General features: G+C 37.1%; 1 protein-coding gene across 1 annotated transcript in view; it reads left to right on the top strand.

The window, feature by feature from the left end:
• ANKRD7 (ankyrin repeat domain 7) overlaps positions 1–20,852 on the top strand; it is a 137,230-nt gene that overhangs the window by 77,029 nt on the left and 39,349 nt on the right. The window contains 2 exon segments of the mRNA XM_035254214.3: positions 15,600–15,641; positions 15,782–15,849. Of these exon segments, the coding sequence (XP_035110105.1) occupies positions 15,600–15,641; positions 15,782–15,849 (110 nt within the window).

Here is a 20,852-nt window from a genome sequence, read left to right on the forward strand (position 1 = left end):
GCTCAGCTAAAACTGGGTTCTTGTCACACAACCAGGAAAGATTAGGCATATGGACACCTCGAAGAATGAGTAGAGCAGAATTTATTGCGTGAAAGGAAAAAAGGAAGAGAAAACTGTCAGTAAAGTAAGAGGGGATCCTGGCGGCAGGCTTTCATCTCATTGATTGAATTCCACACCATCACACATTAGCTGAGGAGAACAGGCTCCTCCCCGCTGCACAAGGCAGGAACTTCCGGTAGCTTCACCCCCTTCTCCCAGTTGTGCTGGTGATTGAAGATTCTCTAGGGATCCTAATCCTTATCTGCTTCTTGTATCTGTCATTTGGATAGAAGGTTATTTATTGTGAGTCTTTCTGTAAATCGGTTCCCAATGAACAGAAAAAATATATAGGTGACAAGATAATAAAAATACAAAGAATAAACTGATCCCAAATGAGGATTATATCAAAACATGCTATAATGGGGACCAGATGAGAGGACCATTATCTACATAAATGAAGCATAACCTGGCTCCTGCCAATTTCTATCAAAAGTTTGGCTAATGTCACTTTAGAAAAGCAAGGCTTATGTAGAAATGAGCTCTAGGTCAATTAGCCAAAAGTCAATTCACCAAGTGACCAAATTGCCAAATGACCTTGTTTCTTTTAACTCTATTAATTTTAGTTAACTGGTTTTCATTTTGTCTTCATGATAACTTTTCAAGTAATGATCAATTTGCTTCTCCCCCAGTTTACTAAATAACGTTCTTTTTATTTCTACTGCAGCTGAAGACCAAGGGCCAGAGGGAGAGAAAGACTGACAGGCATAAGACATGTTTTTGATTATAAAAAATTCTTAACTATATGTTCTTCAGAATATATTCTATATATGAATATATTCTTCATGAGTATAGTCATTTAAATTTATATATATTTAAATAAATTTATATATATATAAATTTATGTGTGTATATATATATACAGAACTTATCTTTAGGAGACTATTGTTATGAACATATTTTTCTTAAGAATATGAATATATAACTGGTCTTATAATTTAGAATATTAGGAATTTTATGTTTAATTTTAATTTCATTCTTGAATCGAATCTATCTCTTCTCTCTCTATCTTCATTCCTCAAGTCCTCCTCTTCCTTCTCCCCCATTGCTAGCCCTTGAATATGCTATCATGAAGACAAAATAAGAACCAGTCAATATAGTTAGAACAAATAAATAAATCAGATAAATTAGTGATTTATCTGTCTTCTGTGGGGATGCAAACTTGGTGTGATTGAAGGAAGGTTAATTTGTAATATTTTCTAAAGGAGTATAAGGATGATTCTTTGCTTACAAGAAGAGCAGGATAAATTATATCACATAGCTGTTGGAATGAACATTCTACACATGTTTTGGATTATTAAAATGGCTGCACCTTTGTTAAGATTTATGATTTTAATGCAAGATTGATTTAGAGTCTTCATGACTGTTATGCAAGATTTGTAGTCCTGCAGTGGATTTGTCTCTTCACCCTTCAACAAACGTAGGGTAAAAAAGGTCTTATATTCACTGAGTTAAGAGAAAAAGAGGTAAATAAATTATATCAAGTTATTTATATTTGATGTATGTCATAGGGATACAGATAATGCTATTAAATAAGCAAATGCTTCTGAATAAGGAGGAATGGAATTGTCTTTTAGTTTAGTTATCTCATTTGAGATATTTAAATAGGCCCACAGTAAAAAGAATACACAGAAAGCAGTGTGTTTCCCAGTATTTTAATAGAAACCTAGTCAGAGCTTCCTGCCTGTCTGGTGATTCACTGTACAACACTGTGCTGTGCAGGGGTTAGTTATACCCTTTTTCAGTTACTCTGTTGTGCTGCATGAACGTGATTCTTTCCTACGTGTGCTGCAATGTAAGGAAGGTAGAAAATACTGGCTAGAAAACACTAATACTAAAAACAATTTTTACTTTAGGCTTTAGGAATTGTATGACTGCCCCTTTACACTGATGGCCTCTGGGAAAAGATACAGCAAAAAAAGTGTTCTTTGCCTTCTTAAAGAATTGACTAAAAAATTGCTACTGACCAACAGTTTTTAAATTCAGGCAACTTCATGGGGAAAGCAAATGAATGAACACCATTGGGGAACGACTCCTCCATTCCAATGCCATCAAATAAGATGTAATCGGTAGACAACCTGAATACCGTGTATAAAATCTGTTATCCTGAGAAACTCATTTGATTACTGAAGCAGGGATTTAAAGGGTGACTTCCATGATAATTAAACCAGAAATAAAATAGTCCTAGAAAGATAAGTAGGTGACAGTCTCTTGCTTTGATTTCTAGATCTCCATTATCTGAAAATTCATCTGAAAGGCAGTAGGCAAGAGTTAAAACAACAGGGTGCCATTAGAAAAAAAAGATGTCAGCCGGGCGTGGTGGCTCACGCCTGTAATCCCAGCACTTTGGGAGGCCGAGGCAGGTGGATCACGAGGTCAAGAGATGGAGACCATCCTGGTCAACATGGTGAAACCCCATCTCTACTAAAAATACAAAAAATTAGCTCGGCATGGTGGCGCTTGCCTGTAATCCCAGCTACTCAGGAGGCTGAGGCAGGAGAATTGCCTGAACCCAGGAGGCGGAGGTTGCAGTGAGCCGAGATAGTGCCATTGCACTCCAGCCTGGGTAACAAGAGCGAAACTCTGTCTCAAAAAAAAAAAAAGATGTCTCAAAACTGAAAATATTAGTAGAACCTTTACTTAATAACACGGATAATTGATAGAATATTGATCTGAATGAATGAAAATACTACATTGCAAAATCTATTCAAAGAAAGGAAAGTTAGTTCATTCCAAATTTATAGTTATACAAATAAGCCTAATAAAATATCTTCTTATTAAATGTCGTTTTTATCAGGTTGAAATAATTCATGATTGGTTGGCCTCCTAGGACTTCTGTAACAAACTACCACAAACTGTGGCTTAAAACAACAGAAATTTATTCTCTCATGGTTCTGGAGTCTAGAAGTCTGAAATCAAGAGCTGGCAGGTTGGATCCTTCTGAAGACCTTGAGAGAGAATCTATTTCATGACTCTCACCTTCTGGTGTTTGCCAGCAATCTTTGATGTTCTGTCTTCTAAATGTGTCACTCTAATCTCTGCTTCTATTTTCACATAACATTCTCTCCATGTGTCTCCCTGTGTTCAAAGTTCTGTATAAGGACACGACTCACTGGATTAAGGCCCACCCTAGTCCAGTATGACCTTATCTTAACAAATTACATCTGTGAAGAGGCTATTTAAAAATAAGGTCAAATTCTGAGGTTCTGAATGGACCTGAATTTTGGGGAACACTATTCAACCCAGTATAATTAATATAGTAAACCACCAGCCCAGATAATTAGCTACACCCTACACACACTAATGAGTTGTTTGCATATGCAAATATAGCTGCAATGCTTGGAATTATTTTTTAAGAAACAAAATTTGACCTGTAATTCCAGCACTTTGGGAGACCAAGCTGGATGGGTCACTTGAGCCAAGGAGTTTGAGACTAACCTGGGCAACATGATGAAACCCCCTCTCTGCCAAAAAAAAAAAAAAAGTTGGCTACACATGGTGTTGTGTGCTTATAGTTCCAGCTACTCAGGAGGCAATTGAGCCAGAGAAGTTGAGGTTGCAGTGACCTATGATTTTACCACTGCATTCCATCATCAGTGACAGAGGGAGACCCAGTCTCAAAACAAAGAAACAAAAGAAACAAAATTTGCTATATCTATATTTTTATTACCAATTTATTTGTGACTCTTTAATATTGATATGATAAATATAAGCTTAGCTCATTTCTTCTTTTAATTACCACATATTCCAAATATATTAAATTAGAACAAATGATTTTTATCATAATGATACTTAGAATTCATTAGTATAACCATCATAATAACTCCCATTTTATTGGAGGACAATAAATGTGACAAAAAAGGGAATGCAGTGAAAGTATGTTACCTAAAGTCATTTTCTTCAATTAAATGGCTCATGAATCTAATTTGTTCATACCAATATGTATTGCTAAAATAATTTTTTTTAACTAAAGTGTTTTCTTGCATTAATGTGGATATTCAAAATAATCATGGCTGCTGGATAAATAAATCATAAGCTATGGCTGAATGGTATCATGCTGGGTTACCCTGCTACTTCCCTGTCCTCTAGTTTTCTCAGGCTGACTTTATTTTAAAATCCCAAAAGAGGATAGTGGCATCCATACTACCTACTTGGAAGAGCCCACTGGTGCCCTCCGCAATATTTTGCTGGTTCCTGGGTAAGAGGGAGAAGAGGTTACCTTCGTATTAGTCCATTCCCACACTGCTAATAAAGACATATCCAAGACTGGATAATTTATAAAGGAAAGAGGTTTAACTGACTCACAGTTCAGCATGGGAGGCCTCAGGAAACTTACAGTGATGATGGAAGGTGAAGGGGAAGCAAGGCACCTTCTTCACAAGGCGGCAGGAAGGAGAAGTGCCAAGTGAAAGGAGAAGAGCCCTTTATATAACCATCAAATCTTGTGAGAACTCACTCACTATCATGAGAACAGCATGGGCACCACCCCCTTGACTCAATTACCACCACCTAGTCTCTCCATTGACACATGAGGATTATGGGGATTCCAATTCAAGATGAGATTTTGGTAGGGACACAAAGGCTAACCATATCATTCTGCTCTGGCTCCTTCAAAAATCTCATGTCCCTTTTACATTTTAAAACTGATCATGCCTTTCCAATAGGTCCCCAAAGTCTTAAGTCATTCCAGCATTAACCCAAAAGTCCAAGTCCAAAGTCTCATCTGAGACAAGGCAAGTCCCTTCTGCCTATGATCCTATAAAATCAAAAGCAAGCTAGTTACTTCCTAGATACAATGAGAGTACAGGCATTGGGTAAATACAGCCATTTCAAATAGGTTAAATTGACCAGAACAAAGGAGTTACAGGCCCCATGCATTTCTGAAATCCAGCAGAGCAATCAAATCTTAAAGCTCTGAAATGATCCCCTTTGACCCATGTCTCACATCCAGGTCATGCTGATACAAAAGGTGGGCTCCCATGGCCTTGGACAGCTCCACTTCTATGACTTTGCAGGGTACAACCCCTTTCCTGGCTGCTTTCATGAGCAGGTATTGAGTTTCTGCATCTTTTCCAGGCACACAGTGCAAGCTGTTGGTGGATCTACGATTCTGGGATCTGAAGGATGGTGGCCCTCTTCTCACAGCTCCACTAGGCAGTGCCCCAGTGTGGATTCTGTGTGAGAGCTCTAACCTCACATTTCCCTCTGTACTGCCGTAGCAGAGGTTCTTCATGAGGGCTCCTCCCCCTGCAGAAAACTTCTGCCTTGACATTCAGGCATTTTCTTACATCCTCTGAAATCTAGGTGAAGGTTCCCAAATTTCAATTCTTGACTTCTGTGCACCTACATGCCTAACACCTTGTGGAAGCTGACAAGGCTTAGGTCTTGCACCCTCTGAAACCTGACCTATATGTTGTCCCCTTTTTGCCATAGCTGGGATGCATGACACAAAGTCTAAAGACTGCACAAAACAGCAAGGCCGTGGGCACAGCCCATGAAACTTTTTTCTTCCCTAGCCTCTGGCCTGTGATGGGAGGGCTTGCCACCAAGGTCTCTAATATGCCCGTGAGACATTTTTCCCATTGTCTTGGAGATTAACATTTAACTCCTCATTACACATCCAAATTTTGGCAGCTGGATTGAATTTCTTCTCAGAAAATGAATTTTTCTTTTCTATTGCATTGTCTGGCTGCAAATTTTCTAAACTTTTATGCACTGCTTACCCCTTAAACATAAGTTCCATTTCAAAATCATCTTTTTGTTAATACATAAAACCAAATGCTTCTAAGAGCACCCAAGTCACATATTAAGTGCTTTGTTGCTTAGAAATTTCTTTTGTCATATACCCTAAATCATCTCCCTCAAGTTCAAAGCTCCACAGATCTCTAGTGCAGGGACAAAATGCCATCAGTCTCTTTGCTAAATCTCAGCAAGAATCACCTTTATTCTAGTTCCCAACAAGTTCTTTATCTCCACTGAGATCGCCTTAGCCTGAACTTTATTGTCCTATTACCATTTTGATCAGAGACATCTGACAAGTCTCTAGGAAGTTCCAAACTTTCCCACATCTTCCTGTCTTCTGAGCCTTCCAAGTCTCTAGGAAGTTCAAACCTCTGCTTGTTACCCATTCCAAAGTCACTTTCACATTTTCTTTATAGCAGCACAAAGCCTAATGATATCACCTTCCATCTATTTCAGTCAATGTTAGTTCTCTTTTCTTAGCTATTACTCTGAGAATTTACTGCTGCTCTTCCCTCCCCCCACTTTTTTTTTGCTTGGCTTCATCTCATGCTGGACTACATTTTCCTTTTCTCTATTTCTACTATATGATTGTTACATCTGGCAATCTTTCATTGAAGTTTTGGAGACCATAGCAAGACTGTAAAACTAAAATATTAATCACTGTTCAACTAAAATATTGTCACTGTTCTTAGAAACTTCCTGAAATCAGTTAACACATAGCTTTCTCACTTGCCATGTCCCTTTGGATGCCTGAATCCTCCCATCATACTGTTGGGCCTTGTTTTGTTTTTCCACTATGCCCTTTCTCTTGCACTATTCTCATAATGTCACATTTTTCTTTCTTAGATTTATAGAACATTTTAAGTTTTTTTTTGTTTTATCCTCTCTTTCCAAACCACACTCGAGGAAGTAGTAGAGGTATAAATAAAGCAGTTATCTTTCAAGCTCAAAGGCGTCCATCAAGACATTTTGCTGACAAAAATAGGTAAGAGAAAGCACCACCTCATAATAGTATTGACATTTTCCTAAAATCCCTTAAAGGCACTATAGAAACTGAATCTTGAACTTATCTTCAGATTCTACTGTAATTTTGCTGACAACAATGCCTTTTTAACAACCTAAGAACTGGCAAGTGTTCTCCCCGGCATTAACCCTAAGGGAGTGTTCTGAGGTGTCTCCCTGTACTTTATGATCTGCATGGGTGAAGGAAGAAATTTTACATTAAAGACTCAGAATAAAATGGAGCTGTAATGTTTTAACACAAGACATTTGGGAAGTAGAGATAAGCTATGTATAGGCCCACACAAGACTTACAAAGAGTTGGTTTTGAATGTTTTGAAGTTTATGGCTTATAAGCAACTCTTTTTAATTGTCCTGAGTTGTTACTTGAGAAACAATTTATGTAGAATCTGTCTGCAGTAAAAAATCAATGTCTGGTAAAAAGTATAAGAGTTTTTTGCTCATTGTGATTGTGAGGTGCCATTGTTCACATTTTCAATTAAATAAACAAGAATACTGGGTAATGAAATACTCTTATCCATATATCATATGAATGACACAGTTGAAAAATAAGGTGAATGAACTCTGGCTTCTGATTCACTCTTTTTATCTCTAGTAAAGTGCATTCTTTCAAGAATGGAGCAAACACATGGAGCTATTTTCATTGCAGCAAAGAATTACATAGTATGATCATAACTAACCCATCAAACCTAGTAGTGAAGAAACACAGTCTTCTTATTTCACAGATGGGTTGTGTGATGCCAGTCAGTTAACTGATTGGCTAATTTTTCTTCATACTTATATATCTTCTGTTGTCCACATCCTAGAAAACTGTACATGGTTAATGAACTCCTTACTCTTGTTTCTGAAGTGTTTAGAAGCTATTATTTCTTATCAGCTAAATGTAAAATAGGAATATGAACATAATAAATTAGTTTAGATCGAAATAACTTGTCATGAATTGATATTAATGATATTACTTAGTTTTGCATCATATTGCCAAAACCCCAGGGAGTATCAGTTAAGCAAAGCAAAAGAATAACTTGCAACTGAAACAGAAAATGAGTAGGAGTTTTCTATTGCCAAATAAAAGTGTCTACAGTAATTATAACCTCCCGTCTGTCTTGCACAATAAACTGTCGCAAAATATTGTCTCCTAGATTCAGGGTAGTGAGAGAAAGTCTCTTCATTATTGTAATGTAAGAACACTTAAATGGGATAACATATGTAAAGCACCTTGAACATTTAGTAGGGGAACAATCAACTTGAATTTTCTTTTACCATTGCTTATAAGGTTTTTACACAGATAATGAAAAAAAGTTTTTCATGAGGCTCTAGAAAAAATAATAATGCTTATGCAAATTTGAATGAATTTTTAGATTATTTTCAGCCTTTGTAGTGAGCACTTTTCACTACATTAGTTGGTTTTACTATGATTTTTATATTACTCAACTAAGATGACTAAATTATCTATTGAGTTGGTATTTTTTTTTCAGATACAGATATGAGTAAAATGTTAAATTTGTTATGAATTTACTTAAGAGAACCATGGACAAGAACTTTCTGAAAAGATGCGGGCAGGAATCGAAATGCCAATCTCTCTGAATGTTCTGCCCCAGGTGCTGGCAGTTGGATTAAGCGCTCATCTCTAAATAAGCATTAATCTTGTTAGTGCTTCTGACATTTTCTTCACCTTCCCATCTTCTTGAAATTACTAGTAGAGTTGCTCCATGCACTCCTGTTCTTGGGGAGTTTTCAAGATATTTGGTCACTTTCCTTGATTTCCTTTCTGCTCATCTTCCTGGTAATAACCCAGTTATTTCTCCCGAATTTCAGTTGTTGCATTTGCTGGAGATTGGCTTGATTTGTGTGTGATTCAAATTTACTCTGAAGTCATTGTCAGGGCCAAGAAAAAGCATCCCTTTTGCCTTTTGAAGGTTTGCTGAAAATCACTGACAGGAGGCAGATTAAGAGGAGAAAAGTCATATACATTTATTTGATCATAGTTTTACATGACACAAGAGTCTGCAGAATGAAGACCCGCAGATACAGGAGAAATTGTCCATTTTTATAGACAGCTGTGTAAAAATATGATTGGACAAAAATGCTAATAGACTGTTTGGGAAAACTCATCAAGATTCTTCTTGGCCTCCCTGAGCATACGTTACTTCCTTCTGGGTGTGAGACAGGGCCTTTTCTGGAATGGGGTTCTACGTAACTATAGTATATATAACTATAGTAAAACAAGACAGATCAGATAATTTTTTATGGTCAGTTTCTATGCATAAAGGTGGAAAGAAAGAATATTATTTTTAGCTTTTATAGCTGGCTTTGTAGAAAAGGTATCTGTGTTCTGTGACCCGCCCATAGAGGATTTTAGTTTCTATGGCTAGCCTTGGGGAAGCATGGGACTGAGAGGAGGGCAGGGGAAGGTAAGAGAAAGCTTTCACTTCTGAGGCCTTCATTTTGGGGCATTGTTTTCTGAGTCCCAACACCATACTTGGTGGTTTCTAGGCTCTGAAATCTGGTTTTCCCCACTTTAAGTTTCCATGTTGTCTTGTGGTTTCAACAGGCTGAGGTACATGGTGAGTATTCAGCAGTTGTAGATGTAATTTCCTGACACTTCAGGTCATCGATTCCTACTGTTTTTCTTTTTGATTTTTATTATACTTTAAATTCTGGAAACATGCAGTTTGTATATAGGTATACATGTGCCATGATGGTTTGCTGCACCCATCAACCTGTCATCTACATTAGGTATTTCTCCTAATGTTATCCCTTCCCTGCTCCCCAACCCCTGATAGCCCCATTGTGTGATGTTCCCCTCCCTGTGTCCATATGTTCTCATTGTTCAACTCCCACTTATGATTTCATTGATTTTTTGAAGGGTTTTTTGTGTCTCTATTTCCTTCAGTTCTGCTCTGATTTTAGTTATTTCTTGTCTTCTAGCTTTTGATTTTGTTTGCTCTTTCTTCTCTAGTTCTTTTATTGTGATGTTAGAGTGTTGATTTTAGATCTTTCTTGCTTTTGTGGGCATTTAGTGCTATAAATTTCCCTTTTAACATAGCTGAAGCTGTGTCCCAGAGATCCTGGTACGTTGTGTCTTTGTTCTCATTGGTTTCAAAGAACTTACTTCTGCCTTAATTTTATTATTTAGCCAGTTGTTCAGTTTCCATGTAGTTGTGCAGTTTTGAGTGATTTTCTTAATCCTTTCTTCTGCTCCATCAATTAGGCTATTGATTATTTGTGTATGCTTTATGAAGTTCTCGTGCTGTGTTTTTCAGCTCCATAAGGTCATTTATATTCTTCTCTAAACTGCTTATTCTAGCTAGCAGTTCCTGTAAACTTTTATCAAGGTTCTTCGTTTCCTTGTATTGGGTTAGAATATATTCCTTTAGCTCAGAGGAGTTTGTTATTACCCACATTCTGAAGTCTACTTCTGTTAATTCTCCAAACTCATTTTATGTTCAGTTTTGTTCCCTTGCTGGTAAGGAAATGTGATCCTTTGGAGGAGAAGAGACATTCTGGGTTTTGGAATTTTCAGCCTTTTTGTGCTGGTTTTTCCTCATCTTCATGGATTTGTCTACCTTTTGTCCTTGATGTTGGTGACCTTCGGATGGGATTTTTATGTGGTCATCCTTTTTGTTGATGTTGATGTTATTGCTTTCTGTTAGTTGGTTTTTCCTTCTAATAGTCAGGCCCCTCCTCTGCAGATCTGCTGAATTTTGCTGGAAGTTCACTCCAGACCCTGTTTGCCTGTGTATCACCAGCAGAAGCTGGACAACAGAAAAGATTGCTGGCTGCTTCCTCCTCTAGAAGCTTTGTCCCAGGAGGGCATCCACCAGATGCCACCCACCTGATGCACCCACCTGAAGCTCTCTTGTATGAGCTGTCTGTTGACCCCTGCTGGGAGGTGTTCCCCCCCCATCAGGAGGCACAGGTGTTAGGAACCCACTTGAAGAGGCAGTTTATCCTTTAGCAGAGCTGGAGTGCTGGGCTGGGAGATTTGCTGCTCTCTTCAGAGCCAGCAGGCAGGAACATTTAAGTTTGCTGACACTGCACCCACATCTGCCCCTTCCCCCAGGTGCTCTGTCCCAGAGAGATGGGAGTTGTATCTATAAACCCCTGACTGGGGCTGCTGCCTTTCTTTCAGAGATGCCCTGCCCAGAAAGGAGATTACTACTGTTTTTTTACTACTGCTTCTGGTGGTGATGAATAATAAACACATGTAAAAAAGAAAGGAATATTTTACTTAGTGCTTCATTGAAATCAGATTCAGTATTTTTATCAACAATTATTTACTGAGGTTATCTTGTCCTTGATTTGAGAAGCTAGAATTTTTAACTAAAGAATAAAAATTATAGCCCATAAACTGGATGTTTTGTCACAGAAACCCAGTATATTTAGGGAATTTTCAATATGTGAATACACTGGTGTCAAGCATTAAACATAATCTATCTTGTTAACCATGTGAAAACATTAAACTAGTAGACCCTTTATTTGGCATGTTATCATTCAGTGACAAAAAGTATTAAAGAATCTTAGTGGAAGGAGTTATATATAAAAAACAGAAATAATAATTTAAGACAAACAATAAAGAAATATATATATATACACACATAAGAAAATCTCTGTATCCCCATCTACTTGATCTACTATATAAGAAAATACCTTAGACTAGGTAATTTATAAGTAATAGAAAATTATTGCTCACAGTTCTAGAGGCAGGGAAGTCCAAGAACAAGATTCCAACAGATTTTTGTGTCTGGTGAGGGCTTGCTGTCTCCCTCATAAGATGGCACTTTCTAACTGTGACTTCACATGATGGAAGGGGCAAAGAAGAATCCTTGAGCCTGGTTTGTTAGGGTACCAAAAATTTATGAGAGTGGAACCCTTGTAACTTAATCACATCCCAAATGCCCCACCTGTTTATACACTTACATTGGGTTTTAGGTTGCAACATATGAAATTTGGAGAAACACCAACATTCAGGACATAGGACTATCTAAAATAACACAATTGTGGTAATTACCTTTTGGGCCAAAATATTCTTTTAAGGTAATGAGAAACCAGTCTGTACTTAGGTTAAATTATATTTCTAAAAGTTAATAGCTTAGATGGTTTTTATTGTGTCATATAAAAAAACGTTAAAATATTATATTTAGTTACTTAAGACTGATATTTTAAGAAACAAAACTATGTGAAAAGAATCCACTCTTGAGAATGCATTCTTGTGTTGCTAATAAAAATTTTGCTGTCATAAATAAAAGGAAACAAATATATGTATAAAGGAGTGCTTTTCTTCATCAATTTTATTTGACATTTAATAGAGTCCTGAGATGCTATTAACATCTAAGAAGTTTTAGAATTTCAAGAATAAAGGGATAATCTCTGACTGCAGTATTTTTGTATTTTTAATTCTAAGGCCTCTGTTATGGTGTTCATATACTGATTAAAGAATTAGTTTTTCCATTTATCTGCTAATCTTGTAAGCAACAACTGGAATGATCAAATAGATAGTAAATATAAATAATTAATATGCAGAATTTTATGTAATCATTTGTATTAATATCTATCTAGCACTTTAAGTTTCCAGCTCCCTTTCATGTTAGTCATTTCCCCAGAATCCTGATGCCCATGAGTTTAGGAGCTTTGTTTCTTGCTGAGGAGGCAGGCACCAGCATTGAGAAAATGGACTGATGTGTTGGGCGTCTGAACTTTCTTCTTTTCTCTTTGGTCTGGAAATGTGATCAAAGACATATCTAATGTCTTTTGCTTATTTGAAAGAATTATCTAATCCCTATGCTAGATTTATGTTATGTTGATTGGGGGGAGGGGAAGGAAAGGCATAATATTTAGACCAATGGCATATTATTAAGGGCTGGGCTATTTGAAGGAGAAGTGTGAAAGTTTAACATAACCTTAGCACTTACGATGTGTTAGGCTATAAAACTCAAAGTTAATAACGCTGTCTTCTGCTGTTGGTCCTATTCAGCTTTCCTCTTATTCTTCTGTGACTAGAAAGGAGTCTGGATGCAGACTCTAAGACAGGGTTCTTGGACCTTGCATAATGAAGAATTCAGGGTGAGTCCGTAAAGTGAAAGCAAGCTTATTAGAAACATAAAGGAATAAAAGAATGGCTACTCCATAGACAGAGCTTCTGGTTGCCCATTTTTATGGTTATTTCTTGATTTTATGATAAATAAGGGGTGGATTATTCATGCCTCTGTTTTTCAGACCATGTAGGGTAACATCCTGATGTTGCCATAGCATTTGTAAACTGTCATGGTGCTGGTGGGAATATAGTAGTGAGGACGACCCGAGGTCACTCCTGTTGCCATCTTGGTTCTGGTGGATTTTAGCCCGCTTCTTTACTGCAACCTGTTTTATCAGCAAGGTCATTATGACCTGTATCTTGTGCCATCATCTTGTGACTTAGAATGTCTTAACCATCTCGGAATGCATCCCAGTAAGTTTTAGCCTTATTTTACCCAGCCCCTATTGAAGATGGAGTTGCTCTGGTTCAAACATCTCTGACACGTCCAGTCTTGACTACTTCAAACTGTTTCCCATGCTGCTAACACATAGCTACTGAGCAAATCTCTCTTAATGCAAATATATTATTACTCCCCTATTAGAAATTTGTTATACACTCTCTGTTGCCTACCAGAAAGAGGTAAAGCATCCACCACCCCCTGATCCATCTAGGCCCCCAATATCACTCAGTTCATGCTGTAGTATTGAGACAGACACCTCTGGGTCTACTTCATACCTCCACACTCTTGCTCCTGGTCCCTACTTTCCAGAATATCCTCTTCCCAGAAAACCTTTCCCATACCCCAGTTAATTCTAAGTACCCTTGTGAAGAAAACCAGAATATTTCATCCCATAATGTATTTCTTTGGCATGTTTTAATATGGTTATTCAGAGGGGCTGCAAAACACAAAAACAGCCCAGAAAAGCTGCCTGGTTTGTGGGAAATTTGCCTCTACAGAGGATATCTACATTAGTGAACTGAAGTAAACAACAGGTGAAAACGGGATTTTTCTGAGGCCCCCCCTTGGATCTAGGAAAGGTTAACTTACAGGAAAAAGAGACTTGAAGTCTCATGCTTTTAAAGGTCTGACAGAGAAACTTTTACCAAAAACTACCATCCATTCTTTTTGAGGGCAGCTCTGAGATTACCTGAAATATTTTCATCTGCATGACAAGACAGCCTTTGCTTGACATGCTTTCTTCCCTTTACTCTCCCATAACCTGTGATACCACTTTTCCCTGCCCCCAGGACCTTCAAAGCCTCTATTCTTTCTGTAACTTGATGGTGTAACAATTCTTCAGTTATTTGACCCCTCCTTAGAGCCTCATACCTTGTAGTATGGCTTCCATGTCCATATGCCCTTGAATAAATTTGTATACCTTTCCCTTCCATTCATCTGTCTTTTGTCACAGAGGTAACCCAGCTAAGAACTTATGAGAATTGAGAAAAGAAATTGTATATGTTTTTTTCCTCCCCTTCCATTGCTCTAGGCTTCCATAGACTTCCTACTCATTGGCAGAACAACAGCATGATTGATAGTCTAGGCCTCAGACTGGGTTTGATCATACAATCTGTCCTTTACTTTCTAGATAATCTTAACTTCCTGACCCTCCCATTCCTTATCAGTAAATAAGGTATTTATAATAATAGTACTTGTCTCAGAAGATTCAGCGAGTTAATACTTGTAAATTGCTTTAACATTGTGCCTTGCACCTTGTAAACATGTAATAAATGTTTGTTACAATGATGGTATTTTATGCCATTTCCATTATCAGTAATTATGATTGCTATAGCATCTTTTGCATTAGGATTTCAACATTATCTTTTCCATGAGTTTGTTTTCCTACTAGACTATCTCCTCCTATAAGGCAGTATTCATTCTGTACTTAACTCTGAATCCTCAGAGCTGTGCATCGAGCCTTATTCATAATAGGAAGTCAATAGATATTAAATGCTTATGAAATTGCCAGCTTATTGCCTAAATTAATATTAAAGCATCACACACTGGTCTTTGCAGAATGGCTAAGCAAAGTGTTTCTTCATAGTCTAGAGATTCAGATGATATGTTTGTTACAAAACTGCCAAGTTTGTATGCCCACTGTGTGGAAACATATCAATGTACTGAGACAGTGGAGATTACAGCAAAGAGAGTTTAATAATTGCAAGGCCACCAAGCAAGGAGATGGGAGGAATCCCCAAGCCTCAAATCCATCTCCTCAAGTGGTGCTGCTCAAGGGTCTTTAAGAGGATTATGGAAGGTGAGGGGCTGGAAAGTCGGTGTTGTTGATTGGTTGAGGTAAGGGGGATAAAATCATCATGATGTGGTTATTGCATTCTTCTGTGAGTCAGTTTCTTGCTGGGCCCTTCAGACAAGCGGCTTTTATTAATATGCAAAATCTAAAGGGAAAACCCAAAGAGACAGTTTATTATTTTATGTGTTTTAGATTTTATCTATAAAACAAAAAAAGAACACAATATCTATGACAAGGGGTACAAAATAAACAGCAACTAGCTATAAGAAAGTGGGGCAAAGAGCAAGCTGCCTTAGTAATTACTGCCAATTGTGCAATAAGCCTAGCTAAATTTTATTGTTTTTCTTAATGATTTTATAAAATTTTCTTGGTGATTGTTCTGTGTTCATGTACATTTCTAGTACTTTCAGTGTAGTTTCTGTTGACTATTCCTGGGGTTTGTTTCTGACAGCCATTTTCCATTTTCTCCATAGGTATGAGACTCTTGGAGCCTTACATTGTTCAGCATTTAGAAGGTACTTAAATATTTAATTCCTGTTTTTGAATTTATAATTAAATAGTTAAATTATTTTGTTGTGTGCCGATACTGATGATGTTATTCATATATTAGATTTATGTTTTTTGTTTATTTATTTATTCCTTTATTTTTTGCCAGGAACTCTCAGCCAGCAAGAGGATTCCAACCTGAGTGGAGGGTGTGCAAGAAGAAAAGGAGACAGACAGGTGGGGTCAGGAGGGTTGAGGAGTCAGTGTTCCAACAACAACTTTATTTCACAGAGGTTCAGAATATATACATTTTCCAGGTTCTTATCTATGTCATTGCAAGAAGAAAAACAAGTAGATAAATCACAGACCCGCTACAATATAGATGACTGATAAACAATAAGTCACCACAATATGTAGTGATTAAAGGTTTTGTTTACATACAACATTGTGCCTCATGACTGCATGTGATCCCAATTTACAGATCTCTTTTTCTCCATATGGTTATCTTTTAGCTAGATTCTCCTTTGTGTTCTTGATCCCTTTATCTTAAGTTCCTTCTTCTTGGAGACTCTGCATCTGGGCTCAAACCACCCATATTGTGAAACTCGCTTTGCAAGATTTCACACAGGAGGGCTCCCAACAATTTTTTGAGGCAGAGTCTCACTCTGTTGACCTAGGCTGGACATTCTGGGTTAAATCAGTCCTCCCACCTCAGCCTCCGAAGTAGCTGGAACTACAGGTATGTGCCATGATATCTGGCTAATTTAAAATTTTTTGTACAAACAGAGTCTCACCATGTTGCCCAGACTGGTCTCAAACTCCTGGACTCAAGTAATCTTCTGGCCTTGGCTTTCCAAAGTGTGGGGATTACAGTTACAAGGCAGAGCACCTGGCCTATATCTTTGTTTAAACTCTGAAAGCAGCATGGCAGATAGTAGCTTTAACTGGCCAATCCTCTTCTCCATGACTTCTTAATTTCATATCAAAAGAAATTTTTTTTCTTAATTTTTATTTTTGAAGATCTCACAGTCTGTAATTTTTTTCTTATCCAAATGCAATATTATTAAATAGATGGTGTTCTTGAATATAACTTTTAGTAACTTATCATCAATATTTCTGTTTCCTTAGCAAGATGAGAGGTCTTCAATGACAAATAATTTTCTTTTAATCTTGGTAGGACTTGTCAGTTCTGTTGACATAAACATAGGGTTTTAAATTGAAAACCAAGATTGTTTACTAGATATAGATGGAGATTTACTATAAAATTCTATTATCCAAGACTTCTAAAAGATTGACATATCTTTGCTTATTATTAATACTCCCATGTCTCCTCTTATAGTTTCCTTTTTTTTTATTGCTTAATGTTTCATTTTTCTTACTTTTTTCTGGAAAAGCACTCAGTATGTAGTATTAGAATGCATAACCTTGTGAGCATATTTATAGCATCTCATTTTTTTAATATGGTGATGAATGATTAATCATAAAGGGTTCACCTGTTTTTACCTTACACAAGATTGAATGTATCCATGATTTAGTACTTTGAAGGTTTTTATAGGGATGTTTATTTGAATGTGGAAATGTTTATTTTTTTAAAATCCTTATTCTAAGATATAAAAAAATCCTTTTGCTCATGCATACAAGCCCTCTCTTCTGTTTAAGACTCCAGGGACTTCAAAAAGAAGTGTAAGGGTTGAGGAGTTTTTTCTCTATTCATCTTGGCTTCATTGACTAGGACTCTGAAAATTAGACAAAGGCAAATTAACAAGAAAAATACAACAACAAACAAGCAAATAAGAAGCTTATTAGCGGGCATTGTGCCACCAGGAGTATTCAAAGACAGGGGTTAGGACTTGGGGAATATGAAGTATCTTAACAAAAGAAAAATACATTTGTAGAGGAATTAAAAGGCAAAGAAAAATGCTTTTGGTTTTTAAGGACAGCAGCTGTGAGAAGGCAAGTTTATGGTAGAAACCAATGAAAGAAGATTATTTTAGTGAGGTTTGCCACATAGATTCCAGTGGTGGTTTCTCCAGTTTGACGAGTTTAGTATTGTCTCCAGTGATTAAGAATACTCTTGCTTTTTCTGATTGAGAAGGGAGGACAGGCAGAAATTTCTTGCATCTACTCTTCAATTGCTCTCAACTCAAAATAATGCTGAGAGAATGTGTTCATACTGAATAGTTTCAATAAATGGCTTGTATTTTAAAATACACACACAGAAACACGCACACATGTGCATGTGCACACTGGGTAAAACACACAACCCTAATCCAAGAGCAGGATCCACAAAGAATTCAAATAACTTATTGGAATTGCAGGAGGTGAGAAATTTCTTCCCTCTCTACATCATCTTCACATAATTATAGTTAATGCTGTGGCACTAAAACTCAGCAGGGGTTTAGAGCAAGAACTTTAGAATTAGGCTACTGAGAGTTCCAATCATCATTTTTTGCCATTTCCTGAGTGTCATCTTGGGCATGTTATTTCAATTTTTTCATCAGTATATTTACCATATTGATGCAGGAATTTTTTTGGTGCTGCTTCACCAGCTAGAGACCTCTGTGGCCAATGACGCCCCTGTCCAAGCCCTTCTCATGCCTTCCTTGGCTTGCTGCTGAAGGTTTGGCTATGCAGGCTGTGCTTGGCTTGTGCCCTGACCTGGATCCCATGCTCAGCCTGCAGCTGGGCTGGGTGTTTCTGATCCCGCTTGTATTACAACTCATTCAGTCCCACTGCCCCACTATGGCCATGGCTCCGGTGCTGGTCCAGCACCACCACTGCTTCCTGTCACATGGGGCAGCTTCCCCATGCCAGCAGAGGGCAGAGGGTCACAGTGTTAGAGCCTTTTTTATACTCATGTTTGGTGGGTTCCAAGTTCTTGTCCTGCCTCCAAAAGGAATGAGGTTACAATGACAACCAACAGGTGAGAAGGGTGGAGAAGAGTTTTATTGAGCAATGAAACAGCTCTCAATGGAAAGGGGACTTGAAGCAGTAATCCCCCACCAGAAGGCAGGTTGTCACCCCCAACCAAAGGCAGGCAGTTCCTCTCTCAGTGTGGCTGGGTCTGGGGCTTTTGTGGGCTCAGAATAGGTGACTGCATGGTGACTGGTTTTTGAGTAAACAAAAAAACTAAAAGGCACCACTCAAAGGTGAGCATGATAATGTTAAAAAACCAATTAGGGAAGGGGAGGAATATGCAAAATAGGTGAAGGGTAGGGATCAATCAGAGGAAAGCATGCCAAATGGGAAAAGAGGTTCTCAATCTAGTCCACGGATTTGTCTGAGATTTGTAGCTTGACTACAGGCTTTAAACTGTCCTTGGTTTGAAGGTGTGATTTCACTGGGGACCCTCCTTATCTTCCTAGGGATTTGTCTCCTGCTACTATCAATATTAGATAGTACTAAGTAATGTTTTAGAAGTTGTTGGTATATGGAGTCCCTGAAATTAGGTGCAAGATTTAAGAGTTCTGGGAAAGATCTTATTTTAGTCAACCTTATCTTGCTGAAATGGATTAATTTTTAAAAAGCAGAAGAAAGTTTTATTTAATGCTCTAGAGAGAATGACTTGCACTAATCCTTTGTTTCATTGAACACAATTCTCATCCTTCATTAAAAGCAGAATAGCTTCATGGTCTGCTTGTCCTCCAGATAGCAGTGGCTTGTATATGATTGGTGTTTCTTAGGATCGTGACTGTAGGACTTGCTCCCTCTTTAGGATTAAACATTAGAAGACCAAATAACTTGACTTGTGTGGTCTTAGACTTTCCTTTAAATTGGAAGAGTGTGCTAACAGCTCTAGTCTCAATTGGCAACCAGGCTCCTACATTTAGACTCCTTACTCCCTTGGTCTTATGAATCTGAAAGGCAAAGCATCTCCCTCAAAGGTACATCAGAATTGAAACCTTTTATTGGATTTTTTTTTCTTAAAGAAGAAGGGATTTATTATTGGCTTGACTGTTTTATCTTATTCATGCAGTCTAGACTTAGCAATATTCTGAACTGACACTTCTTTTTGGAAGTGTCAGTTGGAACAGTATGGATTTATCTTTATTTTCCTCAACATCTAAATGTAATGACTCAATTGTTTTTTCCCAAGGAAAGATGTCACAATATTATTTTGGAAATTTTCTATGCAGATGGTGAGAAGGCCTATAAAAATGTTTACCACATAACAATTTAATCAATACTAATCCTGCTTTTCTCATGATAAATGTTCTTCACTCATAGTGAATTTCTCTTAATTTCAAGTTCTAATGTAAAGACCATGTCCTTGGAGAAAAAAAAAATCATGATATAGTTAATTCATCACTATTAAAATAATTTGTTAGACCAGCTAAAAATTTTATTAATTCACCTTTAAAAGTATATATTAAGTCATTGTATTTTTGTCTTGATAATACTTGAGGTGAAGATGGTTGATTTACTACATAACCTTATTTAAGAAACAGATGGGCTGTAGTCTTAGCGGATTGTAGTAATAAGAAAAAAACCCACGCATCACTTTAAAAACTAAAAATCAATACTGAATATTGAATAAAAATTAATAAAATATGATATTCATTAGAAATTTTTGTTTTACTTTGAAACTACAAAGAGTCTATATTCCTTCTTATGCACGTGGAATATTGAGAAAGCAAGCCTAACATGTGACTACATTCAGGAGCTTTCACAGGGTTTTAGTAAATAACATATTTATGTATTAAGGTAAAATAGACTTGATAATCCAGCTTTACTGGCACTTGTGTTGTATTTTAAAGTAATATTAAAGTAAAACATTTATGTTCAAGCCAAATACCAGAAAACATTATATAAATTATTTTTTATTATAAACATTTTGACATCACAAGCTTATAGTAGAAATTTTTTCTATTCATCATTTCTATTCCTTTCCTGGTATAAACATTTTATATTTTTCATTACATTTATGTAAGAACTTCTCAGACTATTAACTCCTAGCAGATATAACCTAACAAGAAAAATGTCATGAATCAGATGTGTGATGACCTCAGGCTGAAGCTTGTCTAGTGTTACTGTCTTCTGAGGGGGAACAAATTCAAGCATCTTAATTAGATTTATAGATTGCTGTTGAGTCACCACAGGGATGTTTCAGAATGTCTCAGAGTATGGTGATTTTGTGATAACCAGTTAAGAAGTTATGGCCTGTCACAATCTGTGCTTTAAGTAAACTCCAATTTGTAGTGTGTGTAACAAAAGCAATGTTTTAATATTTGATAGCAGTA

Source organism: Callithrix jacchus, chromosome 11 (genome assembly GCF_049354715.1).
Source record: "Callithrix jacchus isolate 240 chromosome 11, calJac240_pri, whole genome shotgun sequence".
Classification (NCBI taxonomy): Eukaryota; Metazoa; Chordata; class Mammalia; order Primates; family Cebidae; genus Callithrix; species Callithrix jacchus.